At 24.4% G+C, this 10,564-nt stretch overlaps 2 protein-coding genes across 2 annotated transcripts, besides 1 other annotated feature; one reads left to right on the top strand and one right to left on the bottom strand.

Moving 5' to 3' along the window:
• Nucleotides 1–2,693: 2,693 nt before the first annotated feature.
• Nucleotides 2,694–2,876: a repeat region.
• A 1,364-nt stretch (nucleotides 2,877–4,240) lies between these two features.
• On the bottom strand, nucleotides 4,241–8,359 carry EHI_184570 (uncharacterized protein; the record flags this gene model as incomplete). Its single annotated transcript, XM_643703.1, has 1 exon — nucleotides 4,241–8,359. One exon carries the CDS (start codon nucleotides 8,357–8,359, stop codon nucleotides 4,241–4,243), a length of 4,119 nt encoding a protein of 1,372 aa, XP_648795.1.
• A 265-nt stretch (nucleotides 8,360–8,624) lies between these two features.
• EHI_184560 (uncharacterized protein) lies at nucleotides 8,625–10,232 on the top strand (the record flags this gene model as incomplete). The annotated part of the gene is made up of 1 exon (XM_643702.1): nucleotides 8,625–10,232. The coding sequence occupies one exon, from the start codon at nucleotides 8,625–8,627 to the stop codon at nucleotides 10,230–10,232; it is 1,608 nt and encodes a 535-aa protein (XP_648794.1).
• Nucleotides 10,233–10,564: the final 332 nt, after the last annotated feature.

Raw genomic sequence — 10,564 nt, 5'->3', positions numbered from 1 at the left:
ATATACTATACATATAAAATCTCTTTCATTCATTTTGATGTGATTTAATTTAATGTCTTTAATTTTATATTCATTATTTATTATAATTTTGTATTGTTGTTACATCTCTATATTGTTTTAAATTTACTTTAATCATTTCAATATTAACAGTGTTTAGATTATTCTATCTTTGTATATATGAACTGTATTATGAAAGTTATGGTATCTATGATTTATTGAATAAACAGGGAAAATATGAAAATCATAATAAGTATTATTCATTCTTTTCAATTATCAACAAATATCGAATAATGAATGAAGTATTGAATAATGAATATATTTTTGAAGACTCTTAATGAAGGTAAATGATTAATGAAAGATTTTATGTTTTAATTTATGATGAGTTATTGATATTAAATATGAAATTGATTAATTCTTTTCTGTTTTATTTTGGTATGATTATTGCATTTTTTTGTATCATTACAAATGATACAGTTTGTATATTCAGAGTATCTGAAATAACAAACATGTTTTGTTAATAAACGATATGAATTGATAAGTAACTACTCTAAATATTATAAAGTGCTTATTGATAAATAAAAATAAATATATGTTGTCGAGTAACACTAAAATAATAACAAAAATAAATACCCATTTCAAAATACATTTAACAAACTTGAATGAATGTATCAAAGAAAGAAATAGGCAAAGAAAAAATGCATCTAAATAATTTACAAAAAAGAAAAAAGATGCAAAATATTTTGCATCCATAGAATTTTCCATTTATTATATTTTGCTCCTAAAATAAAAAAATAAAAATATGATAAATATACAATCTGTAAATATTTATGTTTATATTTTATTATCAATTGTATTCATTTTGTATGAAATATTAATGAAATAGATTATTTGATTATTCATATTTATTTTTATTATTTTTATTCTTTTTATTCTTTTATTATTCTTTTATTTATTTTTATATTTTTATATATTTATTTCTCTGTTTATATTATTTATATCATTGTATTCTTCTTATTATCTATATATTATTATATTCTTCTTATTTTATGTTTTTTATGTTTATATTATTTAGATTTTCTTCTTGTTATTCTTTTCTATTTAGATATATTAGATTATTTGAATATTCACCTTTTTCATCTTTTATATTCTTATCACTTATATCTATTTTCAATTTATATTTATTCTCTTTTGATTTATATTAATATTGATTTTATCTTTTATACTTTGATTTTATTATTATATCATTGACTATCATTTCTCTATTTCTCTATCATTTATTCTTATTATTCTTTGGTTTTCTATATTCAATCTATATCATATATTCATATCATTTTCATTTATATTTTATCACTTATTATATGTTATAATAATAACACATATTATTGAATATATAATAAACATCATGATGAAGTTATACATATAAATAATAAACATAAAACGAATACAATATTTTCATCAATAAAACAATGCTAATTATTTTGCGTCATTAGATTAGACACTTTTTATTGACTATTTCTCATTTCTTTGCAATAAAAAATACACATTTTATTTCATCTTTATTTTATTCTTTTATCATCTCTTTTGTTTTATTACTCTTTATCTTCTTTCTTTTTATATTCTCTACTTTCTACTTTTATTCTTTCTTCATCTTCTTCATCTTCTACTTCTTACTTTGTTTTTATTCTTTTATAACTTTCTCTTCTTTTTCTATTACTTACTTTTTTGTTGCTGATGTATTTTGATGTTGTAGATGATTTTATTCATTTAGAATTTGGAGTTAAAAATTAATATAGAATATAAAAAATTTCAGTTTAATCATATTCATCTATACAATTATTCAAGAATACTCTTTCATTTTATTGAAATGTTTGAAGACTAAATCAGAAGACATGTAAAATATATGAAATACAATTCACCAGATGTTACATCAATTAAACATTACTATTTTAACTCATATTTAATAATGAAGTAAATTAACATTCAACAATAAAGAAATAGAAATTTGTTACTTTAAAGAATATATATTATTAAAACTGAGTAAAATAGAAAATGTACAATTTATAATCTTGATATTTACGTCTTTAATTGATGAAAGAGTTAAAAATAAATGACAAAGTACTAAGAGAGTATTTTAAAAAGATGAGAATAACGTAAAAAATACAACAAACGAAATAAAATGTATTTTGAATTATAACTGAATGTAACTAATCATAGTTGAATGGAATTAATTAACATGTTTACAAGTAGTAAAAGAATGACATTGAATATTAAATTTCCTATTTAATATAATCCCATTATTATTGTTTAATATTATAAATGAAAGACATACCTTTTATTGAATTAAAAAGAATAATAAATAATTTCATCTGAAATAATGATAAAAACAAGAGATATAGATAAAAAAAGAGAAAGAAGTATAAATAAAAACAAAAATAAGAGATAATGATGATACAATTTAAATCAATGAGATAATTATAATAAGAAGAAGAAACAAAGAAATAAATCAAATCAAATACTAAATAACAATAAACAAAGAAATAGAAACAAAGAATAGGAAGAAATAAGTATAATGAAACATAAAATAATAAACAAACAGATAGAAATTTAACTTACATGAATGACTTTGAATAAATAATTAATTATAATAGAGTTAATTTAAATAAATAAAAGAGTAAGAAATAAATGGAATATATATGATAAAATAATTCTAATAATAATGCCAATTAGTATGTTAACAAATATAGAGAGTCTTAAATTAATTAAATAGTTAAAATATAAATAATACTAAAAAGTTAACAATGTTATAATAAAAACATGAAAAGTATCATGAATATTATTTATATCACAATCAAACATCCACATTTTTGAGCTTATTGTTCATAGATGAAATATTAATTTAAAAATAATGAAGAATTAAACAGATTTTATTGACATTTAAATGGTTTTTATTTTCTAGTACCTTTTTATTATCATTTAAAATGTGTTGTTTATTCTTATTACTGTGTTATTGTCTATTTGCTTTTATGTATCTCCCAGTGTTAATTATATTTATCAAGAATGATATTTCTAGAAACTAAAAAAGAGCAAAAATGATTTATTATATCACATAACCAATAATTAGTTAAACAACGAAGAATGTTACCAAATAAAATCTATTTTATTATTATTAAATCATATATTTTGAGTACAAACATGCTCTATAAAAATAGATTCATTAAATTTCATTACTTGAAAATTAATTTTAATTTATGATATTAAAACGATAACATAAGACACACCTACGAGCTAAATGACAAATTTAATGTATTTTAAATAGTATAAAGTATGTTTAAATTATTATTATAATGATGAAGCTCAACAAACATATCAAAGAGTATAAAATTAAATTAAGACACTAGTCTTTCATATATTTTGTATGGCATAAATATACAGCTAATATGTATTAATATTAAAATACTGAAATAAAACCCATTCAACAAATAAGGCAAAAAAAAAACAAATTGAAACGGATTATATGATTAGAGATTTATTTAATAAAGGTGAAAAAAATAATGAAAAAGACATAATTTAATTTGAACTAAATAAACAAACAATAATAAAATAAAGACAAAACCATAAAAGGAGAAAGACTATCAACTTAATGTTTTTATGAATTTTTAAATAACGATAAAAACTTGTATGAGCTTTACACCCAATATATACTTTTAAAGTTCAAATTAACCAAATAATAATCTTTTTAAACAGAGACATTTTTTACAAAAATTTCCCTTCCAAATATGTTAGTCGTTACAGAGTTTGACTGATTCTTATTAGCACTCAGTGTGAAAACAATTAGTAAAATTATTTTAGAACAAGACTAATTATGTTTAAAGATGTCAGTAATGTTTTTTATTATATGAACATGATATACATAAAAAAATTCAGTTATTTTAGCTTAAACAGTAAATGTTCTTCCTTCATTTATTTGTGACATTATTTCTTTCAAAACAAATTAATAAAACCTAGTTTTTCATACAAGAAAACTACAAATAAAACAAGACGTAAGAATATACCTTTTATTTTATTTCTTTTTAATACTGAATTTGATTTTTCTAAGTGAGTGTTGTTAATTAGACAATGAATAAAAATAAAGAAGGATATATAATGTATTTAATAATCTAGCTACAATTCTGAAAAGGACTAACTAAGGTTGATAAACTTTATTTAAAAAGCTAAAAATTAAGGAATAATGGAAAGCATATCAATTTGGTTTTAATATAATATTTAGTACTTTTTGGTGTTGTTTCATGAATTTTTTATTTAGTAAATCGTATCTTTTTACATTCATAATTTCCATAAACGTTACTAAAACACCCAGCTGTAATGGTTTTGAAGTTAACAACCTTTGAATTAAAATTGTAATTATTTGTTCTGCAATTATTTCATCTGAAGAAAAGAGCATTTGGATGATGACACTGTAATATAATGTATGTGAATTTGCATACCTAAGATTATCAACCATTGCATTTAGTAAATCATTTCTTTTGTTAATAGGTAAATTGAATACTAAATAATATAATAGTAAAGAAACAGCATCACTATGAGTTTTATCTTCTCGCTGAATTGCTAGATAAACACATAATGGGAGATAGTATTGAGGTTGAATAGAATCAAGGAGTAATGGTAAAAATTTTTCCTCCCCACTTGAAATAAAAATGTCTAATAATGCTTGTTGTGGAAGATATATTTCTGAATGAATTAATGGTTGAACATGAACACTTTCATTTTCATTAAATGCAATATTCATTGAAAATGGAATTTTAGAAGGGGTTGATGTTAATATAATTGAACGTAATTGACCGAATTTATAAGGGATAAATTGGATAAGGTCAATAAAATATGAAGCAAGATAATTTGAATAATCATGACGAAGAATAGCAAAAAGACGAAGAGTAGTAGAATATAACAACAATATTGATTTTGGAATTTCTTTTTCATTCCTAATTAATCCAACAATAAATTTCAGTAATTGTACTAATAACGATGTAAATTCTTTTGGATTATACTCAACTCTATTTAAAATAAATGAGGGAGTAATAAACTCAATCCAATAAAAGGAGAATGTTGGGATTTGTAATGGCTCAGTATTCAATAAAAATTTATGATGACAAGAATAAAATGATCTTTTTGTTAGTTCAGATGAAGAGGAAGTAATAAAGAAAGAATGAAGTGAATAAATAATACTTTTAATTTGTTTTTCAATAAAATCGTTTGATTGATTTTTAAATAATATCCAATATAATCCTTCATATACACTATCAATGGATTTAATAAATGAAACACTTTCTTTTATTAACCCACAAATATGGTCAATAAACAAAGGTATATCAAGACTATGATTTTCATCATTTAATTCTTCTAATACAACATAAACATAAAGATTATAACTCCATTCAGCATCAAGAGACTTACTGATAAGATTTAATTCACTTGTACTTGTCTTAGTAATGTCAATTCTTTTAAATAATGGATGTTCTTTTTTATTAGGACACACTTGATATTTATCTTTTTTTATTTCAATGTCATCGTAAATACTTTGTTGATAAGGTAATAATACAGATTTTGCAAGTAATTGAGATTGTGTTAAATATTGATTAATTTTATCATCAAAAGCAATTATTTCTCTTTTATCAACTTCTTCATTACCTCTTTTAATAGATTCTTTAATACAACTATCAGTTATTTCTTTAATAACTTGATCTATTTGAGGTTGTATAATCCATTTTTTCCATAACTCATTTGATTTAATAATTGTAAATAATGAGATGTCATGAACTTCTTCTGGTAATTCATTTTCATTCATCTTTTCTTCAAAAGCATTTCTCCATTTTTCCATTTCTTCATAATACCTTTTTGGAATATATTGTTGGGCTTTAATAGTAAATATCTTTTTTCCTGTTGAATGAACAAACTGACAAATACACCTTTTACAAATTTCTCTTGGAGACCTTTTAGTATCTCTAATGATAGTATTTTTAATCATTGAAACAACACTTTCTATAGCTTTGTTTTTAGTTTTTTGATATTCTTCTTCAATACATTGACTAACAACAGAAAATATTAACTTCCATTCATCTTCTTTATATGTTGGAGTAATAACCCACGGACAAATATTTATGTTTTCATCAATTTTTATTTTTCTTGAATAATAGCTTTCTAATAATACTTGTGAAATACCCCTTTTTACTACTGTTTCAAGGTCTAATAACTCTCCAGCAACTTCTGTTGTTGCTATAATTCTTTTCTCTTCTACTTTTAATTCAACAAGATTATTTGTTGGAAATTGTGTTAATAATTTATGAAGATCTCCATGAATAGATGTTGATGGTGGCATAGCTTCATAAACTGCTCGAAGAATTGAAAGTAATTTAGACATCCATGGATTTTGTTTATTGAAAATTCCTTTTGCTTCTTTTAACAATCTAATAACAAAGAGAAGAACATCACAACACCAAGTATGACTTAATGAATCTTCTAAAAGCTCTCTTATATAAAGATCCCTTGTTAAAACTGGATAATTATTTGCTAAGGTAACTTTACCAATAACTGTTCCTGAGCGATGTAATATTACAGCATCAACTGGAGTAAGTTGTTGAGACAATAATTTTTTTATTACACGATTAACTTCTTGAGTAATAAAACTTTGTAATTGAGAATGAAATGTTTTATGATGAACTTGTATTAATGAAAGATAAATAGGAATAAGTTCTGGTCTTGATAAACAAGGATAAACAATTACTTCAGCAATAGAGGTAATTGCCTTAGGTCTACAAAAAGCAACGAATTGAGAACATGCCATTTTTAAATCTTCTTTTGCAAGAGTTAATATACTAAACATGATTTGTTGCACTTCTTTATTTAATGGTTTAATCTCATTTATTCTATTCATAACTTCTTCATTTGAAACATATGGAATTTGATCACTACGAGCTGTAATATTATTGACAAGTTCTGGATGTTTTTCTTGCAATCGTTTATTAGATAAAATTAATCTACCATACAATTTCCATTGTCTTAATTTTCTTATAAATTTTTTTAGTGCTGAAATACCAAATTCAAATTGATTCCCTGGTATTCTCAATGCATTAATAACACACCGCATCATATGCATTACTAATGGTACTGGAAGAAGGCTGTCATCAATAATTTCTCCAATAATACTTCCTATAAACATAGCATCTTCTTCTTTTTGAAATGACTTATCACACATAGTCAATAATGAATACATAATATACTCATATTCTTTTGTTCCTTTCATTTTGATTACTTCATTTAATCCTCCAATTTTTTTATAATTTTTTTTAAATTCTTCTAATACTTTTTCAGCAATAAAATCACTTTGTTCTCCTCCAAAGACATCTTCTGCTCGTTTTATTATATCGTCTCTAATTCCCGCTTTCTTTAATTCTTCAGAATGATATCTTACAATCTCTTCAGCCCATCCACATGTTGAAGCCCATCCTTTAATTGATATAACATCGTCTTGAACCAACATTAGTCCTATGATTACTCCTTCAATACCACGTACTTTTAATGAGTCAATAGTTTCTAAAGGTGATTTAGTTGTAGATAAATATTTAATTAAAGAGTGTTGCATTGTTGGTGAAGATTGTAATTCATTTGATAATGCTTTTGATGTAACTGATGAAAATAATGGTAACATTTGTTCTATTTGAAAGAAGTTATTTGATGAAAGTAAGTAATGAAAATATTTTCCTAATGCAATAATTGTTGGTAGTGAATCAATTGAGGCTAATAAAGGAAATGCAGCAGGATTACTTTGTAGAATACAAAATAATGTTCCAATCACACTTGACTTAGATAAAGCATATAATGAACATAATGGCTCAATAACATCTGGTAATAAATCTCCATTAAAAGCAAATGACTGTAAATATCTTAATTGACTTTGAGGATGTTTCCATTGTGAAGTGAAATAACTAATAGGAAATGGACGGTTTGTAGACAACGAATAAAGTTTTAATAGTCTTTGAGCACTGGCAGGTGTTATAGTACTAAAATCAGAATTATCAGCACTTTTAAAAATTTCATCCCAGTCTTTTAAAGAAATACTTTGTCCCATTTGTGTTAATATTCCATCTTTTAATTCTATTCTACATGAATCGGTATTTTTGTTATTTGAATTACTAAATGAAAAATCTTCTAATGTTGTTGGTAATGTAATCATTTGATTTTCATTTACTGTATTAGGATTAGAATGTAATGGTACTTTTACAGGTCCTCGTTGAAGTGTGAATGCATTAGAGTGTAATACTCGTAAAAATTCTTCCATTTTGTTTTCAACACTATCTCTCGACATGACAAAAATAGTTTTTTTTCATTATTTTTTATTTTTCTTTTTTTTTTGTTTTAACCCTTTCTTTTTTGTTTTATATTACGATATTTTTATTGAATAATATAAACATTTTTTTAAAATTCGTTTATGAGTCTTGTTTTTTGGTAAGTTAAAAAAAAATAATTTTTTTAAGAATCAAAAGATTAATTTATGTCAAGACTCAAAAGAAAAAGCCTCATTGAAGATTTAAAAACGTAAAAACTAAACTCAATTTATTTACTAATACAACATGGCTAAAAGTAGATATTCAAGAAAGAATAAAGGAAAGAAATTACAAAGGGCTCAGCAAAATACTGTTTCTACAGAAGAAAAACCTGAACAGGAAGTTGAGACAATTGATTTTAATGGCTTCCAAATTCCTAAAGTTTATGATGGAAAATTTGAAAGAAAACCAATGGAGTTAGAAATCAAAAAAGGTTTTGTAGAAGGAATGAATGGAGATGCCAAAATCTTTTGTAATGATGATTTATTAAATTTATTAACTTTTGAAATGATTAAAGACATTTCTAATAATTACCCTTCTTGTGTAAGACAAACAGCTAATGCAGCCACTCTTCCAGGGGTAGTTGGTTCACTTGCTATGCCAGATGCACATAGTGGTTATGGATTTTCTATTGGAGGAGTAGTAGCAATGAGACTTGATGATCCTGAAGCAGTAATTTGTCCAGGAGGAGTTGGATTTGATATTAATTGCGGTGTAAGATTAATAAGAACTAATTTACAAAGAGAAGATATAGAACAACACAAAGCTCGTTTGGCTGATGAATTATTTAAACAAATCCCAAGTGGAGTTGGAACACAAGCACAAATTGCCTTTAGTCCTGAAGACTTTGATTCTATTATGAAAGAAGGATTAGAGTTTTTAGTTGAAAATGGATATGCATGGGAAGAAGATTTAAATCATTGTGAAGAACATGGAAAAATTGCTAATGCAGACCCATCATTAGTTTCTAACTCAGCTAAGTCTCGAGGATATAAACAGGTAGGGACATTAGGAAGTGGAAATCATTATTTAGAAGTTCAAGTTGTTGATGAAATTATGGACGTGGAAGCAGCTAAAGCAATGGGTATTACTGAAATTGGACAAGTCTGTATTATGGTCCATTGTGGAAGCAGAGGATTGGGACATCAAGTGTGTCAAGACTACATTAACTTATGTATGAAATCTGGAATTTGTAATCCAGTAGATAAACAATTAACTGGTGTTCCATTTAATTCACCAATAGGACAACAATACTACAGTGCTATGAATTGTTGTGCTAATTTTGCATTTGCAAATAGGGGAATGATTACTTATAGAATTCGTCAAGCCTTTGAAACAGTTCTTAGAATGAAACCAAAAAAAATGGATATGCATTTGGTTTATGATGTTTGTCATAACATTGCTAAAGTAGAAGAACATGATGTAGATAATAAAAAAGTTCAATGCATTGTTCACAGAAAAGGTGCTACTCGTGCTTTTCCACCTCAACACCCTGATATTTCAGAAGACTATAAAGAAATTGGACAACCAGCAATTATTGGAGGAAGCATGGGAACTTGTTCTTATGTGTTAGTTGGAACTCAAGAAGGAATGAAAAAATCATTTGGTTCAACTTGTCATGGAGCAGGTCGTAAAATGAGTAGAACAAAAGCTATGGACAATTTAACTTCAAAAGATGTAATTAACAGAATGAAAGAAATGGGAATTGAGTTGAGAATTACTGACCCAAAGCTTGCTGCAGAAGAAGCTGATGAAGCATATAAAGATGTAACTGAAGTTGTAGAAACTTGTCAAGCAGCAAATATTTCAAAAATTGTTCTTCGTTTAAAACCATTAATAGTTATTAAAGGTTAGATTATTTTCTTTCTTTTTATTTGGTTTTTTATTCGTAGCTCTTTTTAATAAAAATTTAATCAAATTTCTAACGATATAATATGCATTAGTTTAACTTTTGTTATTACTCAATTAAATAAGTATGCTTCCATTCCATTGAATTTGTATTATGATTGTTATATTTTATGATGAATAAGAGAATAAATATTTAATACCTTGTGAATAAAGTCAATTTAAATATTAAAAATTAAATTTAGTCTTATTAATATAACATGAACTAATAACCATGTTATAGTTTTGGTAATAGTTTAATGTTTATTAAAAACGTTTGGTTAAAATCAAATAAAAAGAAA

The sequence above is a fragment of the Entamoeba histolytica genome, genomic scaffold (genome assembly GCF_000208925.1).
Source record: "Entamoeba histolytica HM-1:IMSS scf_1104750519095 genomic scaffold, whole genome shotgun sequence".
NCBI classification, from domain to species: domain Eukaryota; phylum Evosea; order Mastigamoebida; family Endamoebidae; genus Entamoeba; species Entamoeba histolytica.
Note: the sequence above shows the minus strand (reverse complement) of the source record. Positions and strands in the feature narration are given on the sequence as shown.